The following is a 22770-nucleotide window of genomic DNA, read 5'->3' on the forward strand; positions in this document are numbered from 1 at the left end:
ACACTAGTATAAATATTGTACTTCACTCTATAAGAATCGAATTTCTTTGAGTGTAAAAAAAAACACTTTTTTTTTTACAAGTTCATGAGAAGAACCAATAATGCATTTTGAAGAGACAGCGCAGTCAGTAGAACACAAAAGAGGAATTATCAGAAAGAATGAAGAACAAAAGGGATTATGCAACTCTTTAATAAATTAAGGAATGAAGCAAACGAATATTTGAATCCACCATTAAAAGCTCCGAACGAGAAAGCGACTTTAGCTCGATTTCTATACCTCTCAATACGATAAAGAAAAATGGTTAAATAACGCTAAGGTTTGAGTTCAGGTCTCTGAGAGTGTTCAGAGATTGGATAAAGAAGAAGACTCCGCCATTAAAGCCTTTGAGCAGAACCGAGAAGAGAGGAGAAGAAAAGAGTATGAACTAAGAAGAGATATGGAGGAGGCGAGAGGGGCGTGATAAGGAAGGAAGGGCGGAGATTTAACGGTCAGAAATATTGGCATTTTATCATTTTATGACAGCGTATGCCGTAGTAAATTATCATTTTAATCACCGATTCAATGTCTGTGGAGTCTCGTCTTATCTGACACAGACCTCCAATGAAGTCGATTTGGAATAAGTGGTAGGACCCACCAGCCCAATAGATTCTAATCCAATCCCAATCAGACTGGCCACGTATAATAGTTTCTTGTAGACCTGGAAAACAAAAGGCAGAGTGGCCATTTTGATTTGCGGATCTAATAAGTTGTTCCTTAGTTCCTATACCATACCAATTCGATAAGGAGTTCAATTGGTTGGTTTTGGATCCGGTTCGGTTCAGTCTAGTCAATTTTGATCTAATCGGTTTGATTATTCACATCCTTAAACTTTCATCGACGGAAGGAGATCTACCATCCCTTAACCAACGGACTCCAATGTGTTTTGGCTTTCTGGGTTAAAAAAATGGTAAAATCGATGATTTGGGCCGCATCTAGAGGTGGTTGGACCGCCCAGATGACCATATGGGTGAACCTGATAGGGTGTGTAAAACAAAGGCAGAGCGGCCATTTGTGGATCTAATAGGGTGTTGAACATGAAAGGGACATGTTCCTATACTACTACCGAACCGAATAGGAGTTCCAGTCAATCGGTTTTGGTTCGGTCCGATTATTTTCAATCGGTTCAATTTGGTTAGTTTGATTTTCAACACCACTAGACTTCATCGAAAGAAGGAGATGTAATGTCTCAAATCAATAGACTCATGATGTGTTATGGCCTTACGGATATAAAAAACAAAAATGGCCAAATGGGTGATTTGAACCGCATGTGGAGGCGGTTGGACCGCCGTGATGTATCTTATGGGTGAATCTTATAGGGTGGGAAACAAAAGGCAGAGCGGCCACTTTGATTTTGCGGATCAAATAAGTTGTTGAACATAAAAAGGACATATTCCTATACCGAATTGATAAGAAGTTTAGACCAAGTGGTTTTGACCGCTTCTAGAGGCGGTTGGACCACCCTAATAACCATATGGGTGAATCAAATAGGGTGTGGAAAATCTTACCACCAAAAAAAAAATGAAGGGAAGCAGTTTTCTGTCCGGGAGTGTGGCCTACGCCAGCACTCCCATGTGTCTATCTCTCTCCTCCTTAAAACAAGAGGTAGAGGTGTCTTTTCACATGGGGAGGAGAGACATAGATTCATGGGAGTACTGGCGTAGACCACACTCTCGAACCACACTCTCGAACAGAGATATTTTTCCCAAAAAATAAAAAAATTGTGTGGAAAACAAAATGCTGAAAGACCGTTTATTTATTTCTTTATTTATTTTTTGGGAGAATGTTCTATGCGCCGCAACGCAGCCTGCGCCAAGGCACATGGGCAGCCTGTGCAGGGGAGTAAGGTGGTCATTGCACCCACCCCCATGTGCCTAGGCGCAAACTACACTGCGGCACAGAGAACAGTGCCCCCCCCCCTTTTTTTTTACATTACAAAGGAGGTAAAAGGGAAGGAGGACGTGATGAATAAGGCTTGAAATCGAGACCTCTAAGGTCTAAGTGCCAACTACACTAGCGCATTACTGTTTGCTAGTGGCCTAGTGCAATTGTCCTCCTGGAATGACCATTTTGACCCACGGATCTAATAGTGTGTTGAACATTTTTTTTGGGGGGAGGAGATAGAAAGGGATCTTTATCCTCTCAATTACACTGCTCGTACTTGACTCAAGTACATCTAACAAAAGAGGTAAAAATGACTATCCTACCCCCTGCCCGAACACACTGCCCGAGGTGGGGTCCACCTCCCTCTATTAGATGTACTTGACGATCAAGTACGGGCAGTGTAATTGAGAGGATAAAAATTCAGATAGAAAGAAGGAAACAAGGCAGAGAGAAGGTCCCCTACCATGTTCCTTAATTTATTAGGCTTCATGTAAACTCAGTCAGATTAGAACATAAATCCAAAAATCATGGAACGGAATTTTGTCAAACTACCGTATATGAAGTTGATAGTGCCCTCCTAGCCAAGGAGTCAGCAAGTTGGGTACAAAGATGAACAATGTCTTCCATAATATTGCTAATAAGGTGTTGAACATGACTGGGGTATATTTAAATACCAATACCGAACCAATAAGGTGCTCGGTCAATCTGGTCGGATCAATTTCAATTGGTTCAATTTAGTCGATCTGATTTTGACACCCCTAGGGTTTCTGAGTAATGAACTTATGATGTGTTATGGTTTTACACTTTTACGTACGGGTTTTAAAAATGGCTAATTGGGTGATTTGGGCTGCATTTCGAGGTGGTTGGACCACCCGATGATCGTATAGGTGAACCTAAGCCGCATCTGAAGGCGGTTAGGCGGTTGGACCAATCAATCACGTGTGAAAATACTACTGTATGGTAGAGGGAGACCTTGCAGGCCTGCATGCATCCATGGTTTACGCCATCTTTTAGGTGGTTCTTTAATGACCCGCCCAGGTCCTTCAAGAAACTGGTTGTGATGGATGTATGGGAGACCCAAGATCCACATTTCATGGTCACAATCTTTTTCCCTGAGAATTGATAAGAACTGGAAAGAACTCTACGCTAGCAACCATATCCGACAACTGACATGCAATACAGACAAGGAGAGATGGCAAAGTCTATCCTTGGCTTCTTTGCCTTTTTACCAAATAGGAAAAGAAAAAAAAAAAGGGTTTATCCTCGCCTTGTTGTCCTTCTACAGAGTCACAAAAAATAGTACAACATTAATAGGTTTGATATTATGACCTCGATTAAGTAGATAATAATTTTAGGGCCGGCAGAGGTTTCCTACGATGTTAGAGTGAGAAATTGCACCAATGAGAGGATGGGAGACGGATTCGTTATACAAGATGCATGATTATAAATATCGATATTAAGATTTGTATCAATCTCGATCGATGCTAATACCAACATTGAAAATATATCAGTTGTATCGGACATTTTTGCCCTTATTTTCAATAAAAATTCATTTTTTAGATAATTTTACCCTTAGTATTAAGAACGGTGGACTTGAATCGAACAGGTATCGGATAGATTGACCAATACACTCATTCGGTATCGATATTTGAAACCCTAGTAGAGGATCCACATTTTGTTTGAGGAAAGAGTGTATCGATGTGGACCCTACAGCTCATTATGTGAGAGGACGTGGGAAGCAATCTAGGTGAATTATTGTTATCACAAAGTGTTAAAAATAATACTTTAAAAATTGTTTGTAATAGCTAATTCTTTTAGAACCGAGTTGCCCTTCAACTACAATCAAGAGGATATCTATCGACTAAGGCCTTCGATCGATGTCCATAGGGGATCATGCACAATAGGGGGTGTGTTTCACCATTTATAAATAAGGGGTAGATTTTTATGATCGTTTGTTCGACCATCATGGAGGTGGTTATCCTTCACAGCATGGTAAAGGAAAACTTCTTTCATTCTTTTATTTGGAGAACAATGACTATCGAAAATACAAGAAGAATCCATGTCCTAATCTGCCATTGGTCAGTTAGACCAGCAAATCCCTTCTTTAAAAAAAAATATTTGTAGCTGAGAATGTAGATTACAATTCAGATCCTCTATGACACGGGCTGCCCCAACTACCGTACTATGCAAACACAAAGCGGTGTGCAATGAGCGCCTTACCCCCCTCTTTTTATATACAGAAAAAGTTGGGTCTGTCTCAAACATCAATGGAGACCAAACACATTACCAGGCCTTGACCCGAAATTCCATGTTGTTGAAGGTCAAAGCACTAACTATATGAAATGGTTTCATAGGTCACCCACACTTACGTAATCAACACAAAATAAACTTCACATGCCAATCGTTTAGTCCCCAAAAAAGCCATGTATTAAACTTCACATACAAATCGTCCCAAAAAAGGAAAAAAAAGTTACACATCATCTTCTAAGTTCTAACAACCAATGGTTGATTATGATCTTTACTTTTGGAATAATTTATAAAGATATATATATATATATATATATATTTTTTTAAATGCAATATGGTCAGTGTCACCATGCGTCACAGCACATGTCAAAATGCAAAATCTGGTATGTTTGCTCACATTGAGGTCTCCTCAACATGAAAAAGTTTTAATATTTAATAAATAAATAGGAAAAAGATCTCGACTTGGTGGCACCTCTTACGCCCTCTCATTGGACACTGTAAGATGATGTCCGTACCTCCCTTGGGTAGATACTCAAGTGTGTTCTTTTATTGGCCCAAATATTGATGTAGAGACCATGCGATCAAGTAGTAATATTTCACATGAAAACATAGAAAACCACTGACGGCTCAAAGAATCCTTGCCTTCTAAAATTTTCTTTTCGTTTGATATATAAAACCAAAAAAAAGGGAACAGTATTTGGTCGTATAGCCAATAGGAGCATGCTTGCAAGCATCATGGGGGTAACATTTCTTCCTTTTGATGTGGGTGGGGGTAACACTCTTTTTCGTTTATTTGTTTTCTTTTTTGGTAGAATTTCCCTTTATTTGTTATAACAGGTTATTTGCACTTAAACTAATCACCAAAACTATGTATGAGCCAAACGAAACTGAATGTAGAAATCGAATAAAATCGAACCAATTGGATTGATTTCAATTATGAGATTATAAAATTTGGGTTTGAGTTTCCCTGTCTAACTTCGTAGCATATGTTAGTGTCTCTTGTGCGTGTGTCTCTCTCCTCTCACAATAGAAGAGAGGAGACTGATTGGCACGGCCGCAAGGGGAGACTAGCATTCTTTCTCCCATAAAAATTGTTGAAATGGCGTGCAAGCTTCTGCTTAAGTGTTGTTAGTCTTTTCGCTGTCAATGACTCAATACTCAATGAATGGACCCCCAGCTTGTATGGAGACCATCTAAACTTGTCAACGTAAATATGTGCCTTTGTGCCTTTGTGCCTTTGTGCCTTTGTGGGGTCGCCCATAGACCACAGTGTCCTCTCTTGTCTACCACCCATGAAAACTTCTAGAATTCAGCTCGTCAATTTACACTTCTGTGTTGTGTTTCGAGTGCAGACAGCCCTAATTTCAATATGCCCTTAGTGTTCTACTTCCGTATGCAAGTGAAAGAAGAAACTTGAGATGTTTACCAAAAGAAACAAAAAAAAAGAAAGAAGAAACTTGAGATCATACACAATTAGGTTGGCGAAAGGACCAACTGAGTAGTGGTGCAAGACCGGTCCCACAAGGACTTGACCCTAGTTCCTCCTATTGCCAACATGTAACAGTAACTATCTCACGTATAAGAGATGTATAGTCGGATTTGAAGATCTACAAGGATTTGGACATCACTTCTTATCTTCTGAATTATATCCGAAATACGGTACCTTCAGTCATGGAGAAAATTCTTTAGAAAGATCTCTCAGTCCCATTTGCTCCCAAGTGAGAGGGAAAAGATTATTGAGGTTTCACGTGAAAAGAATGATCTCACATTGAATGTGAGTAACTCAAAGCCTGGGAATCGATCAGATTCAATTCAGCCTAAACCTTAGAAGTGATCGAATTTTTTGAATGGAAAATCAGCTGAATCGGAAATCGGATTACGATCCTACTCCGGCCAGTTTCTCAAACCAAGATCATTGCCCACTAACAAATACATCACTACTCATATAATCAAAATAAAGGGAGAGCCCAACCCTCCAGAGTCCGGATCCTCTCCAGTGCGCCAGTAAGTGCAGCACGCATGGGACGGCTGGAGCTGTCCTTGGGGTGCATGCAAGACAGCTCCAGCCGCACTGCACTCACTGGCGTGCTGGAGAGGATTTTCTTGCACCCTCCAGCAGGTCCCATGCCCCACAATCCCCTTTGTCTGACCGATCCTCTTCAGTGACTGATTGGTATCATTTTGGACGAGGGTGGTTTATCACAAATATGTAATCCGAAGCCTCACCACACCAATGTGGATTGGAGATTTGAATTTTGAAGTGTAAAGTAAGAGGGAATACGTTACGTACCACATATTGGGCCTAAACTCGACCCTACTGGACCGGATAGACTATATTTTCAGAACTTTATTTCAAAGCCCAACCCGGAAAAATGGATCCAGGCCTCAAAAAACAAGATCTGGACTGTGATCTACAGATTCTAAACTGAATATGTTGACATATTCCTTTTGGAAACAAAAAAGAACATCCTAATCTAAAATGAAAATTATTAATGGAGATTGGTAAACCATAACCACCCAAGTAACCTGCTCAGATGCCAGGTTTCAGCCCAAATTACACCCATCAAGATCCAAAATCACCTAGAAGGTGGATGCGAACACATGGGAGGTTTATGATTGACTTCGAGTCTGAAAATTGGTATGCGTAGGGACAATTCTTAAGATATCCAACAGTTAAAATTACCACATCATCCTTCCATGTGGCGCAACTAGGTGCCTATGACATTTTACGAGGCAGGGATTTGGTTCCTATTGCCTCTGCTAATTGTTGGTGTGTATTGCCTCCAAAATATATGGACATCTCTTCCCCACATCAGCATCAAATCATGAGTTGTTTCATACAAATTTGAGATTACATGGTAGAATAAGCATTGGGAAGTAGTTGAAACACTAACTCTATCTAAAAACAGGATTAATTGGAAAATAAGGGGGAAGCAATTATTTCCAAGGAATTCCCCATATATCTAACTCTCAAAGTGACCACATAATTATACTGAATTATTGCCATATTTTCAGTTTCAGATTTCTCGGAAAAGGAGAGCCGCAGAGTCGCTCACCTCTACAAAATCATTTTTATTCTGATACTCATGCACAAATTTCACTCTCTAACCCATCTGATCCTGAGGACCAACTGCCAGAGGGCGTAATACCATATTTCACCAAATTAGTAGTAACAGAGGCAGTAAAGGAAAAGGAACAAGAATAAGGTTATCAATGATCAGTTGACTCCATAGACCCACTTCTCTGCATTGCTTGTGTAACTAACCAACTCCTCTGGCTTGAACCAAAGATTGATTTCATCCTTAGCAGTTTCAAGTCCATCACTCCCATGAATGATATTTCTGCAAAGCAAAATTAGATTCTGCCGTTCATTAGTATGATAGAGAAAACCTTTCCAAAAGCAGTTGGACAGAAGCTGAAGCATTATGGGCATTGAGTGCCACCTGTTATGCCCATAAAGCATGTTCTATTTAGCATTCTGACATATTTGCTTTGCAGCAGATTAACAATTGTTGCAGAAAATGAAAGAAGGGCTTGGCAGAAAAGGAAATGGGAAGACTTTGATACAGATTTCCAAAATGAAGCTTGATAGGTGGAATGTAATTTGTAATAACTGAGGGCAAGGATAAATCTAACAATATGCCTATACAAATATGATGTATTTAAATGGCAGAAAAAAGAGAAATTGAATTTGAAATATTTGGACAGTTTAACAAGGGAAAAGTTAGAAAAAGAAAACAAATTATTATTCTAGTTCAGAGAAATACCTTCCAACAACAACTGCAAGATCACCTCTGATGGTCCCTGGCTCGGATTTTTGTGGATCTGTGGCTCCAATAAGTTTACGACCATATTTTATGACTCCCTCTCCTTCCCAAACCTGCAAGAGATTAGAAGGTAGAGTTTTGCTTTGCTCGCAAACTAATGTAGAACAACGAGAAGAGAGTTTTCTATCTTCTGACCATGGCAAGGACAGGACCAGAGCTAAGGAAGTCACACAGACCATTAAAGAAAGGTCTTTCCTTAAGGTCATGGTAATGCTTCTGAGCAAATTCCTTGGAAGGGATCACTAACTTAATAGCCACAAGCTTATACCCTTTACGCTCAAAGCGTGATATAATTTCTGCAATCTGGAGAAAAACAAAAGAAAGTGACTCATTTATCCGAAAAAGAGAAAAAATGACTCATAAATTCTCAATGATTTTTTTTACCAAAAAAAGAAAGAAAAGAAAGATACAATAAGGTATCGATCCCCATTCCCCAACACAGAAAGTATATTTGTATACAACCACTTTATGGTTGAGTAACCCCCGGATCTCGTCTGAATTCCAACTGTTGTGCCTACAGCACCTTGCTTATTGGGAATTTCTGAATCGGTTTGTAATTTTAAGTCTAAGGAAACAGGAAAGGGCATATGTTAAATGTTCGAAAGAACTATGATAAGAAAAGAACAGGGCACACATAATTATAAGAATGCAACTTGTATCTAAAGTGGTGAACTGAGAAGTTGTAACCATCTTTTGTTTGCCCCTTGTCTTATTCCCAAAAGTTTTTTAAATCAAGAATTTAAAAAAAAAATTGAAATAATTTGAAAATGACTTACCAGTATGTCATTCTCAAGAACTGTCACTGTCTCACAGGCATTTCAAGCACAATAGGATTTTACGTGTTATACCACTAAGAGGGCAAAAAAGCAGCATTACAACTTTTTTCCTCCAAATTTGGTTACACAAGATTTTCATATTGACACCCTCCAAGGGTGTCAAATAAATTGTAACCTTATTTTTTGCCCTCTTAGCATAGCACACTTCATTTTTCAATGAGGGTAAAATACGGTTATTTCACGTGTACTCAAAACAAGTGCAAGACAATGATGACATATGGTAAGTACCCCTTTCAAATTATTTTGAAAACCCTTTTTTACTCTTGACTTAAATAACTTTTGAGAATAAGACAAGGGGCAATCAAAAGAAGATTATATAGTGTGCTCTAAACACGTGCGAGACAGTGTTGGGCAATCAAAAGTTGTAACCATCTTTTCCCCCTTTCTTTCAACTAGACGAAGGATATGTTAGATATGATCATTTTATTCAACTCCAAATATCCACTCTAGAGATAATTTAATATTTTTAAATTTAAGCAGATTAACAAAATTTAGATATCTGAATCTTAACAGGTTTAGATGTTTCATTTTTTTATATCCAGTTCGAATTTGATCCTATCATATCATAGATATTGTCTCAGAGGTAGTGAAGGATCTAAACCACATCATGAGCCACTCCAAGTTTAGAACAATTGGTCAATGACAAGCAGATAAGACCCGTGCATTAAAATAAAAAGTGTACCATACCAGTCCCCGCTGCACTCCATCAGGTTTAATTGCAATAAAAGTGCGTTCCATCTGAATTAAAAGAAAGAGAGAGGGGGGGGGGGGAGGGGAAGAAAAAGAGCAATATTACCAACAGAAAGACAAAGACCAAATTACAAAATAACACTATACATAATTCTAACTACAAGGTGCAAGAAAAATGAAGTACCTCAGCAGCATGTGCCTCCTGTTCCTGGAGCATATAAACTAGGAGAAAAAGAAACAAAAGTTGGAAATCAGAACCCACATTGAAATGAACACATCATGGATCCCAATAAATTTATTTTTAAAAGGGGAGGGGGGTACAAAAGGTCATCAATAAGCATTTCACATATCGAGTTTCAAACTCAAATTCAATCAAACACCAATGACCAACCCATGTATGTCCATGCATCCTTGTATTTTCAGACATCCACAAAATGCCATGCACCCTCTTGTAGTCCTTATATTTTTAAAGCTTTGCTTTGCCACTTGATACTCTGTTTGGGCTCAAACCCGACCCGTAGGTAGGGGACCTTGGGGTCTACTTGTCCACAAAATTTGGACCCTATTTGATCTGGCCACATGGTGGATATTTGGACCATCCTGGATAACTTTGCCCAAGAAAATATTTAATCAAAAAGAAGTTTCCACATGACACCATGTAAGTACACTCCCATAGAGATATGGTCTTATGGGCATTGCTCCAAATGGATATCCAGCATGTACAAATTAAACACTACAAATTTGCTAACAGGTGTGTTAACATAAGGTCACATACATAAGAAAGTGCTAAAATGTAAAGGTTTGCAGTCTCCAGATGTATTCAAAGGTGTGTCATGTACAGTTTTTGTTGAGCAAGCCATCATATGTCCTCTTCTACAATGGCATCAAAGCTTATAAAATGCATAAAGATGTGTTAATACTTTTTATAATGTCCCTAGCATTTTGTTGTTTGATCTTTCGAACAAGATGACTCCTAGACTCTTAAAAACTCAAAGAGGTACCTCTTTCCATCTTTGTCTTCGCCTTCTTGTTTTATGGTCTATCTTGGGAAGTCAAGCAAGTGTGTATGTCTGTGTGTGCACAAGAGAGAGAGAGAGAGAGAGAGAGAGAGATCTACAAATACAATGCCATGAAAGGATCAGTTTGAAGGTTTTGATCAATGCAGGCAGTATGATGGCAGCAAACAAGATGGAGATATAATATCGGGAGAAGTCTAAGTTAGCATTCAATTCTAGAATGCAACCCACGCCTTTTCTTTCCAACCCGTTACAGTGCACAAGCTGATAATTGTTGTAGAAGAGGTTGCGGATACCCCAATGCTATAACTTTAGCAGGGGCTAGGGCCCTCTTCCTTACTATGCAACTTCATCAAGTGACTGCCATCATAGTTTGCCTACTCAGACCTTTTACTTTAAGCCATCATATCCTTTATCATTCTGGAGAGGACATTGAAGATAAAACAGAAACGGAGATAACTGACGCCTGAACTCCAAAATAGCGAATGTAATCTGATACACAAAAGAAGAATGCCCACTAAAAAATTAAGATAAATTCCTTTCCATAGCAACTTAATAAGTACAAGGACATCCGACAAAAAGTCAAAACAAGAGAAAAAGCACAATGCTGAGTTAGTCTCTTCAGTTTCTCATGCATGCTGTAAGAAACACAAGCTGAAAATACCAGGAAAAAAAAGTGTACAAAACCTGCTGCTGGAAGGGCTAGGGCTCCTGAAACCCATCCTCTAGATGCATTATGGCAATTTGCTCTCCCGTAAAATGAAGCAGAAGAAGGCAACTTTCCTCTCAATGAGGTTGCTGCTGCTGCTACAGCTCGCCCCTCTAGACAGGAGAAGACTCAGTTAAGATTTTCTTATAGAAATAAAATAACCTAAAATAAAAGGAGCATTTAAACACTTCAAAAGGAATTCAATAAGTTATGAAGTGAAAAAACAGAACCGTTAGAAAAACTAGCTGAATGAGGTACATTATCCCACAAGTCAAAGCCAACAATTTCAGCACCTTGAGTTGCAATTTTTCTCCTCTCCTTTTTTCCTCTTTTTTTAAACTCAGATCCACCCCTGTTTGCTACACCAGATAAATATTTTCTTGAGGGGACAAAAGAACATTGAGGACCTTTAGACATAATTCATCTGACTCCAATCAGAGTAAGGAAACTTGGGTATCGACCGAGAAGATACTTTCCTGAGGATTATCTACAATGGAAGATGTTGAAATGGAGTACCACTGTGCGGTATAACTCCCAGCCTATGGCTATTCAAGCAAATTGGATGATCAGCATCGGATGATCGCTAGCTGATCGTGGACCAGCAAATTGATAATTGGACTTTTTAAATCTGGATGTATCTCGTTCAGTTTCCTTGGATCAGTTGGATATTGTTCAATAAATTTGAATGTATCTTGTTCCATTTCCTTCGCCCAGTAGGATAATGAACAAGACACCAACCAAAACCTAGGTTCTAGCCTTTCTACAGTGTATTTCCTTCTAACTTTTTTGACTACGGAAATTGATCACTGTAGACGTCGATTATGATGGAAATGAAGGTCTCCAGCAATGCGTTCTTCCATACATAATATGGAAAGCTAGGGTGTCAGGATATTGACCAAAAAATCTCACTCAAATGGATCCAATGGATGCCAGAGGCATAGCAGATACGTCAGCTACAGGTGGGGTTTCAAGAGGACGATAGAACAGGGAAATCATTGTCTTAATCTCTCCCTCTCTTTCCCTTCGTCCTGAGATCCCATTCTTACTCAAGATTGACAGACCCCTTTGGACATTTTATCCTCAATTCCTGAATTAAATATCTTATATTGGAGGTGATGAGAATCCATTAGAATGCTCAAAACCAACAAATCTCAGCGATGAAGCAACCGATAACTGGAAAGATAAAAGGGGAGGGGGAAGAGGGGTGCTGGACTGCAGCGTACAGGCATTAAATCCATGCGACAGATTTCCTCCCATTGTTTTGGAGAAAGAAAAAAAAAAAAACTCACCGGCGAAAACGGGAGAGCTTTTCGAGGCAGAAATGAGTGCCCTCAGAGACTTCGAGACAGCAGACTTGCAGATCTGGGAGCTCATCTTCGATTGCTGAAGCTTATGGTAAACCAGAGACAGCGCCTCCCGAGCTCTGGGTCTCGAGAAATACAAATTGTGTTTAGTGAAAAGGCCGTGCAAGTGTGCTACAGAACCGTACACCAGACACCGGAGTGAGGATTTCAATTTGATATATAAGAGGTTTCTGTGGTCTCCGTGGCCATATTGGGTCTCTCTCTGTTGACGAAATCCACTTTTCCGTGCTATGATTAGTGTGGTATTCGAGCTCTAGACGATGGCATAAAGCTTTGCAGAGGAAAGCAAGGAGAGCGTGTTAGCTGTGCGTACGAACAGGAACAGCAGACTTGTTCCGTTGTATTCCTCCGTTTTTCCCATAGAGGATATAGGTGTACGTGGCTTCTCATTTGCCCTACGGTTCGTCTCTGAACGTGCAAGTACACGTACGTGGAGAGATAACCCACCCAAGGTCTGAAAATCCTTTTTTTAACTGTTCCACGAATCTCATCCAAGTGTGGAAGAAAATGCTTATCTGTATAAATCTTTCCCGTAGAAGCAAGTGGAGCATGGCGTGTACAAAAATATTATTTCGGAGCATAGAATCTCTATAATTGCAGCTTCCTTGAGGATTCTCCAATTCCTAATAGTGTGCAGTGCGTTAGTACTAGGTGGAGATATCGACACTGAGAACGGTGGATGCCAATGAACTCAGATCGTTGGATGTCTGAACTGTCGGGTGTTGACATCTTTACCTAGCACTGCCTGCACACTTTTAAGAATTGGAGAAGATTATTTTCCCTTCCTTTTTTTTCCTTCCTTGAAGGATTGATTATTGGACTGCCTTAGTTATTAAACACCACCCTCACGCACCCTTCCATATGTTAGCTTTTCTCTAATAGCTTTATGATGTAAAGATTGTGTAGAACTCTTACTAAATTTGGGGAAGACGACATCCCTTGCTTGGGGAGGAAAAAGGTGAAAAGGAAAAATGCTAACTTGGATGAATCTTTCTTGTAGAAGCAAGCGGAGCATGGCGTGTATAGAAAATTTTATGTCGGAGTTTAGAACCTCTCAAAGGATTACGCTGGTCTTGGGCAATGATAGCAGTCCATCTAACGATTTTAAACTCAGAATCTCGGATGTTGATTTCGATTTGTATTGATCAAAATTCAATGGGATCGATCCCAAAAACCCTAGAATCGGTCCCTTAGATCTGAAACCCACTAATCTGGTCCTAAAAATCCTAGAATCAGTCACCCCAAAATAGCCAAAATTGAGGTCTCGCGGTCAATTCCAATTTGAGTTGGTCGATTTGACCAATCCAATTCCGGTTTTTAAAATGTTGGCCCCACGCCCAGCTCCCCCATCAAAGGGTTTGTGACTCTAGCCCTAAGTTGACAAGTCGATCTTGGAGCTCTTCTCGGACTTGTATGGTCAACACATCAATTTTGATAAAAGTGATGTTTTTTTTAGCCGAAATGCCTCTATGGAGGAGAGATGACGCTAGTCTTCTGTGTTAGGTATCAAAGAGATGTCTAGGGATTCTGTTTACGTTGGAACTAACTTTTTTCACTCTAGATCAAAAGTTTCAAGTCTCTAGCATATTGTGACTTGCATGAGGAACCGTTTCTCTAGCTAGAAAGCTAATATGCTCTCTTAAGTCAGCTGTAAGATTCTAACTCAAATTGTTCTTGCAACTATTCCTTCTTACCTCATGTCTTTTGCTTTTCCTAATAAAATTTGTCGTAAGTATAAATTCTATTTGCCTTCGTTTTTTGTATGGTGATAAAAAAGAATCAAAGAAACTCCATTTGATCTATTGGAAGAGGAGGCTTAGGCTTGAGAAGCTTAGCCACCCAAAACAAGGCCTTGTTAATGAAGATGGCATGGAGATTTTGAGTGAACCACATAGTCTTTGGGTAAGGACTTTAAAAGTTAATATTTCCATAATGGATATGTTTTCGATCAAAGAATCATTTCCAAAAAAGGATCTTGGACTTGAAATAGCATCACTTGCATCTTACAAGCCCTGAAAAATCTAGTATATAAAAAAGTGGGAAATGGGTTGGACACTTTCTTTTGAACTGATCATTGGCTCCCTAATCTCAATTGTAACGTCTCCAAGCATTCCTGTCATAATCAACTCTCTAAACTCAAACATGTGGAATAGCAACTTAGAGTATGTATGGTAATCTTCCAAAAAATGGATTCTGGTGTTTTTTCTGATTCTGGGGATAGAATTGTAACAAATTATGTATGGGTTGTCCGGTCCGTTTCAGTGATTTTTTGAAACAGATCGAATGATATAATTGATTCTGGCAAGTTTTTTAGAAACATCAAAATGTTGTTTCTCACATTTTAGAATTGATTCTACCAATTTTTTGGTGAAAAACCAAGGACTTAAGTGAATCAAGGACAGTGATGGCATTTACCATCAAAACATAACAAAACTTAAAACCACACCCTGAAATCTTACAAGGAACCTCGGCTTCGGGAGCAGAGACTCGTCTTCGTTCTCATTGGCATCGCCATCGCCATCGCAACCCTCATCTTCATACTGATTCCATCTTCCTCCTCTTCGTCTTCCATCCCATCGATATACGGCAACAAGTATGAATCGATCCCTGAGGTGTATTTCCCTATGGGATCTGGGTTCTGTTCTTTTCGTTTCATTTGATTTTCTCTATGTTTTGTTCAAGTGATCATGTGTTGAATGAACTTTCACTTTCTCAACTTCTGCTCAAGAAGAACTATCTTTTGATAATCGTTGTTTTCTTCAAGTTCTAATCTTGGGCACACATTTTCTATCCCCTAAAGCTTTGAACTTTGACAAATTGCATTGGGGTTCTCTGTTTTGTTGGTTTTCCGTTCTCTGCTTCCTCTGCATTGAAACCCATTTATTTTTAATTTGGGTTTTGCTGGAAACTCTTTAGATTTTGAAGGAGGGTTGGGTGTTATCCCATTGGTACCTCTCTCACTGCTCTGTTTTTTTTTTTTTGGTTAACCCTTCTTTCCATCTGATTTCGATCCCAAGCTTCTTGCTTGGATCTGGTCGTAATAGTTTCAGAAATTTTGGGGTTAACGCATAGTTTATTCTCGTGATTTTCGGGAACGAACGAACCTGAATTGAAACTTGGGAAACTTCAAACTTGCAGAGTTTAGATAATTGGAATTGGGTTATTGGGTAATCCTTCTATATTTGAATGGTGTTAGTGAGTAGTGACTAAAAACAGTGTGGAACAATGACAGGGGTTCGGAGCTGTTACGATGAAGATAAAAGAACAGCCGAGACATTAACGATGGATTACCACACAGGGGCTTTGGGAAAGCTATGTGATTTAGGGTTTATGAACCATACATGTTTCTGTGTATTTGTGTATTTGTAGTAGAAGAATCAATTTTTCACCATACAACATTTGTTGATACAGAAATATGCTAAAAATCCAAAAACAGAAAAAATCGATTCTGACTCCGAACCAATTTTTTGAAACAGAATGATTGCCATACATACCCTTACTTTCTACCCTTCGTAAATTTTTTTTTTTTTTTTTTTGGGTAATACTTCTTACTCCATTTCGTATCTGTGAAATCCTTAAAATTCCCTTATGTTCCAACCCAGACCATTGGTGTTGTAGCAAAACAAACAATAACCAATTCTCTACAAAGATGGCAGCAAAGTTTTTACACAAACAGAATTGTCTATCTCCACCTAATGTCTAATCAATCCCCTTCCCATTACACCTACATGGTGGAATTTTTTCTAGAAAATTAATATCCATCCCAAGTTTAAAGTTCACCTGTGAAGAATTCTGAATGATGGTATCCCAGTTCGTGTGACCCTTGATCGATGGGCTGATATTGAGATGAACTGTCATTTTTGCAACCTTTCCATTGAAACATCTTGTTATGTTATTTTTTCTTGTGAGTTCAGCAAGCGGATTTAGACAGTTGGTCCTCTTGGCCTTCGTATCAAAAGCACATTGCACACATCGGTTTGACCTTTTTTGTATGAGTTAGTTACTACTCTTTCTATATCCCCTACAAAATGTAAGTGGGTTTTCAGTGTTATCTCCATCACTTCATATTTTATATGTTTCAATTTGGAAACATACGAATCAGGTTGTCATGGCCAATACATCACCCAATCCACAAATGATTCTGGACAACATCATTAGATGGATTGCCAATTATCTCCATGTTTAACCGAATATTCTTCTCTTTTACCCTGCAACTATGATACATATAAATCTAATTTGCTTAAATCTTACTGCTCTCATTAACTTATCCTATTTTAATTTGTATAGGGCATACCAAGAGATCATTAACCGCACCATTTCATAATGGGTTGTTGGTCTTCTTTTTTAGAACTTTTTAGCTTTTACAGATCTGGATAACATTTTGTCAAACAATTTTTTTATGGTCGAAGCCAGGGGTCTTTTAAAAGGATTAACAGTCACCGCAAATTTAAGATGGATTAACCTTCATATTTGGAATGTTTCACAAAACTTACAGAACATGTTACGGGAGCCTTCCAACCACATTTGGCTTTGAACTTCTTTTTATGTTTCTCATATTACCGATCTTCTCTCATATGTAACAATTTGTAATGGAGTAAACAATGATGTTTGTGGTGTTTTTTAAAAGTTAGCAGCTAAGGCAAGCTGCCAGAAGTTACCCCTCTACTTTAAAGGACTGTCATGTCCCCTCTCACAAAGAGTTGGAAAAATCATAAACCCCCACTCATTAATTAATACCTTGAAACTCCCACCCTCTCACTTACATGGCTTACACAGTCATATATGAAAACTTTCCCCAAATCTTAGTTTAATGAAGTTTTCTTCTTTCATAAAAAAAATAATAATAATAATAAAAAATCCAAAAGGAAAAAGATGGTTAGGAAGGTTCAGGTTCCATTACCTTGATGGCAGAATCAATTCACTTACAAAAGAATAAGAAACGTGATTGAAGCAAGATTGAAGGATCCTAAAACCATTGAAAGAAGGAATCCACGGATGCAAACAAAGTGGATAGATGAACTTCACTCAAAACGCTTGCATATGATCTGAACAAGGTCATCTCTCACCAACAATGTTGTTTCATATCCAAGAACCCTGAATAAAAGTAAGGTTATCAAGGAAATGATGACAGATTATCTCCATGCCCGTTTAACTCTATTCTATCACTTTACAAACTCTATTTAGGTTGCAATTTTACATGTAAGCACAGAGAATTTGGGGTCTACTTGTCCATAAATTTGGACCCCATTCAGAATTGCCACATGGCAAAATTTGGGGGGTATCAACACAGGCCACTCTCGTAAGTTTTGTCCTACTTAATATCAACCCTATATTCTAAAAGAATCAAACCCACATCAATATCCTTTCTTTTCTTTTTTTTGTTGGGGGGGGGGGGGCGAAGACAAGAGATGCAAAGTACATAACAAGGTCTGCAGATTTCTTCCGGATCATCAAAAAGATGATGATGATGATGAGAGAGAGAGAGAGAGCACCGAAAAAGGGTCAATTCAGTATATGGATGGTTGAGGAGACGAGATATAAATATTAGAACTTAGAAAAATATCCCTCAATGCATTCAGTTATAATAATGCACTTAATTGTGGGTTTCTTGCCCAATTATCTACATTGAGTTAAAAAGTTCTGTACAAAAATGTAATGAATGATTCCTGCGAAGCAACATTTGAGTTCCAAACATACCAATGCAAGGAATTCATTAATATATGTGTCAATTTAAAAGTTAAAACTTTCAATCTGCATACTTGCTATGACTCATCTGGTGTCTTTGACAGCTTCTGTATCATCAGTTCCTAGTTTACAGGCAGTGTGTAATGCCTTCAACCAAGAATCTACCTGGAAAACCCACATGTTAAATGTGAACATAATAATGGGCCACTAACATAAAATGACAGGAGATATAACCGGTCATGCACTCATGTTACTCATCAGCAAATGCTGCTAAGCCCACAAATTAGTCAGCTAGCTTCACACCTGGTCAGATTCAGTTATCCAACTGATAACTGAAGCATCAGACACAAACCCCTCCACCCCACATGCAAGGGAAAACAAAGATGGGGACAGGGGAGGAAAGCAGAGAAGGATTTGGTTTAAGGAAAGTTTGCTTTGAACTGCCGCCACATCTACATGCAGGCAAATGGATGCTCAGTAAATGGACGCCATATGTTAATAATGCAGATCAGATGCCAATCACATGGCACAGTCATAATTCCAACCACTGACATCCTGCACCATCTCAAGAGCCAAATTCTCAAATCCAATCCAGACCGCTAATTAATACAATATGCCTAATGGATTGTTCTGTAGAACTGCACCATCTATGTAAAGTTGGTGCCATAAAGAAGCTAATATTTGCAGCATTCAGATTACCAATCACAATGATCATCTTCCCCCCCCCCCCCCACGCATCTCACAGTAGACTGGTTTCAGAGAACCACTACCTAAATATAAATTTTTTTCTCTTTAAATCACTAATGAACAATCATTGGATGCAAATGATGCAGAGCCCATGTGAGCTCATTAACATGCATAGCCCAGTGTGATGGATAGAAGAGACAGCCTCACATAAGACTGGTCCTACGCCCTCCTCCCCCCCCCCCCCTCCCTTTCTCCATTGTTGAATTCACTACTAATGCCACAAACTAACATTTCAGATGTGCACCCAAAAAAAAAAAAAAAAGATCACAGGATTTACCTGAATTTCAGAATGACTTGAGCATTCATATCTCAGTCCATGACAAGTTGAAATATAAAACGAATATCGTGTCTGCTCATCTTCCTGGACAAAACTTGGCAGTGGGCCTACTTCCACAATATCAGATAGTAGGGTTGAGTCTTGAGGACTCAGATCTACATAAAGGCAACAAGCAAGTTGTTCATAGTTTGAGATATCCAATCAGTACAGGGAAAAGATTTAGGCTATTACAATAACATTGTGGACATACCAATAGTAAGTCTCTAAATCAACAGCGAATTTCAGTACACACACAAAGGGTCTTAACCTCAAATCGGTTACAAAGTCAACTGGTCCAATGATTTTTTTTTACATTGATAATTTCAAGGTCAAGTTCAAGGCCTAACAGAATATTCTTGTATTTTAAAAAAAAAATGAAAGAAAGAAAGAAAAAGAATTTATGCAAGAATTTTTGTAGGAATTCCATTGGATAGATAACTCAGCTCAATGAGAAGATCACCATGCATTCAAACACGAAGCCATATCATCATTAGTATAATATTAATGTGGTATGCATCATTCCTATATCTAAAATTTCAACCAATAGGAGTAAATTGTGCCCAGCATTACGTTCAACTAGATAGAGAAGTAATAGGGTATCAGTATTTTGAATGGAAAGAGATAATGCTATCTGATGGTAAACCAAATTCGGAGGGCACATGTTTCGGTGTTTCCAAAATAAACGCATTGCAGAAAATAGGACCTTTCTTCAAGCAATTCCATTAAGTAGATGAACCCTGATCCTCAAAATTCAAACCAAAATATTTAATAGAACTATAGAATGCATACAGTGCCCATGAAGACCAAATGTCATTACCTGTAGATAGTAAATATAAGAAGATACATCCGCCATGAAGAACGACAAAACGTGGAAGCCAATCATCAACATCAGAATCAATTATAGGAGGTTCTCCTGGTAATGCCGTCCATCTCTATTGACCAAAAACAGAAGGATCCAATAAGGAAGTTGGGATTATTTACAGATAGTGCAATGGAATGTCATTACATAGTGAAATGATATGAGAGCAGATAGGCATTACACTTCGAATAAACAAATAGCCAGACAGACGCGCAGACCTCAAAAGTTCATCAAGATGTTCCAACCTGAATGGATAAAAAACCATGGCTGTCAATGTGAAGTAGAGAGTGCAGGCTATCACAATATTAATAGAATCAGAAATTGGTGTAAATAGACCAGATATAAAAATGAATAGTTATAATAAAACCTTAGTAACAGCCTCCCCCCCCCCCCCCCACCTAAGAATCTATAGTGAAATAAAATGATAGGAAATAATACATGGCAAGCAAAATTTGTATTACAGATAATAACTCAAACATCATCTCTTCCTTACTGAGCTCTCAGATGGGCTTCTCTTTCCTCTAAATCAGCAATCTCTGATTGAAAAGATTTGACCTCCGCAGTAGTTAGTTCAACCTGCAAGTTACAACCATTATTTAGGTAAATGGGATCACCCGCCCACCATATAGACTACCTTAACTACTATCATTGATTGCAAAGAATTTGAGCCTTTTATTTCAATAATTTACCTTATCACTGGTTCCAGTTCCCCATTGAAACCCTTGTCTACCGAAAAAGTTTAACATAGCTGCAGCACTGATTAATTTTCGACTCCAAAAATGACCACGGGACCTTGAAAAATGGAAGTTACGAAGCCAGTAAAAGGTTGATAAATTATACATTGAATTGATGGGTGTGTTTATGCAGAAAAAAAATGCAGTACCTCAAGGAATATTCAGTTATTGGCTGTGAATTAGTAGAGTTGTTTTTCTCAATGCAACCACCAGTTGGTGTTGAAGCTGCAAAATAGTCTGGAAAAACCTCGATCTTTGGGAGACCATCACCCATGAAGGTTATCTTTACACCCAAAGAGCAGGTACGGTATAATCTATGTATGATAAGACCATGTGATACTATAAATGTCCATTTTCCTTACAAAACTAAATGCACCATATAAGATATAAAGCCAACAAAAAGGAAATTAATTACCTAGGCTGAGAATCATTTTTGACAAATTAACCCAATCAATAGCTTGTAGCCTAGTCAAATTATTCTCCAAGCCTTCAGCAAATAGAAAAATAAATGCTTCAAGTAATTAGGACCCAAGGGACTACATTAATGGGAAACCAAAAAAAAAGATGCTGCTAATCAATTTGTTATGTGCAGATAAAACATCATTTTATAAACAGCAACAAGTCCCTTCTTTGGACCATTATGATGTTTCTCTTCTTGTATGATGAACCTCTGGGTGAATACTAAACAAGACAAAGGCAGTGGCACAGGAAAGGATGCTCGGTTGGGTTAATTTGAAAAGATAACAATACTTATGCTATCAACCTTAACCTACCTCACTCCATGAAGAATAAAATGCTCCCACTGCCATATCTTTCCTTATGTGGATGTCTGTCTACCTTGATATATCACTGACTCTAGACGATTTGGGTTTCTAGAAAGAAGATGATGGCCAGCATGTTTTATGTTTAATACAAGGGGAGGGGGGGGGAGAGAAAGAACCAACAGATTAAAATTATCTGCTTGCCTTGCTTTTATACTTCTACACGAAGGGACTTCAAAGCAACCCAATTTGAAGCTCTCCAAAGAAATTGGGATAGTTTATCATCCTTTGCTGTATAAAATTATATATATTTTACCAGGAGCATAGGTCAGAATTTATATGACCACATAAACTTTGATTGTGGGGTTAGCAGGAACTATCATTAGTTATTAATTCAAAGTTTGCCTATCGAACCCACCCCACCCCAAAAAAAAGGCAAAAAGAAGAACAGGTCTGGTCTACCCACCAACATGGATCTTGAAGTGAGGGTACCAGAGAAACCTCTAACAACGAATTGTGGATGTTCCATGCCTACATCCTTCACCAGGGTATCCATAGCCATACATCCCCCCCCCCCCCCCAAAAAAAAAAAAAAGACATGGAAAGCTCAAAGGCCCCAAAGTGAAAATAATCAATCCCCGTATGCAATCAATTCATCAGCCACCATCCAATAAAACGTCTACTAAAGAAATCAAATTCATACGATAGAAATAAACGAAAACTGAGTGAACAACTGGAAAAATAAATAAAAGAAGCATGAGAACAAGAAGTATTAATTGAAGATAGATCGATATCAATGAGTATATCAGTCCTCAAAATCATTAAGCAGTATCTCATAGTTCATCAGTAAAGCTCACAACCACCAGAAATCAAAACCCTTTAAAAGGAAATAAGCAACTTCACTGTTGATTGGCCTTATATCCTATAAAAATTTTCAGTCAATTACTCAAATTCGAAGCTCAATACTTTCCCAAATCCGATCAATCAACTTCAAATGAACTCAGCTTCAAAGAATTTTGACTTTTTAGAGACCCTAACAATCTATTATGCTGAGGTAAG

General features: G+C 38.5%; 1 protein-coding gene across 1 annotated transcript; it reads right to left on the bottom strand.

Moving 5' to 3' along the window:
* Positions 1–7109: 7109 nt before the first annotated feature.
* LOC122666064 lies at positions 7110–21550 on the bottom strand. The gene is made up of 13 exons (XM_043862175.1): positions 21100–21550; positions 20906–21008; positions 20710–20792; positions 20398–20461; positions 20175–20289; positions 19319–19473; positions 12535–12862; positions 11224–11358; positions 9705–9742; positions 9518–9568; positions 8130–8297; positions 7935–8047; positions 7110–7508 (listed from the first exon to the last, which is right to left on the bottom strand). Exons 1-13 carry the CDS (start codon positions 21222–21224, stop codon positions 7385–7387), a joined length of 1602 nt encoding a protein of 533 aa, XP_043718110.1. The 5' UTR covers positions 21225–21550; the 3' UTR covers positions 7110–7384.
* Between the last annotated feature and the right edge of the window lie 1220 nt (positions 21551–22770).

This window comes from Telopea speciosissima, chromosome 6 (assembly GCF_018873765.1).
Source record: "Telopea speciosissima isolate NSW1024214 ecotype Mountain lineage chromosome 6, Tspe_v1, whole genome shotgun sequence".
Lineage (NCBI taxonomy): Eukaryota > Viridiplantae > Streptophyta > Magnoliopsida > Proteales > Proteaceae > Telopea > Telopea speciosissima.

Coding starts and splice junctions, on each gene's coding strand:
- LOC122666064 (XM_043862175.1), bottom strand. CDS start 21,224: ATGGGTGATGGTCTCCCAAAGATCGAGGTTTTTCCAGACTATTTTGCA. Junction 21,009..21,099: donor ATAACTGAATATTCCTTGAG/GTACTGCATTTT, acceptor CCATTTTTCAAG/GTCCCGTGGTCATTTTTGGA. Junction 8,048..8,129: donor CTGGTCCTGTCCTTGCCATG/GTCAGAAGATAG, acceptor AATCTCTTGCAG/GTTTGGGAAGGAGAGGGAGT.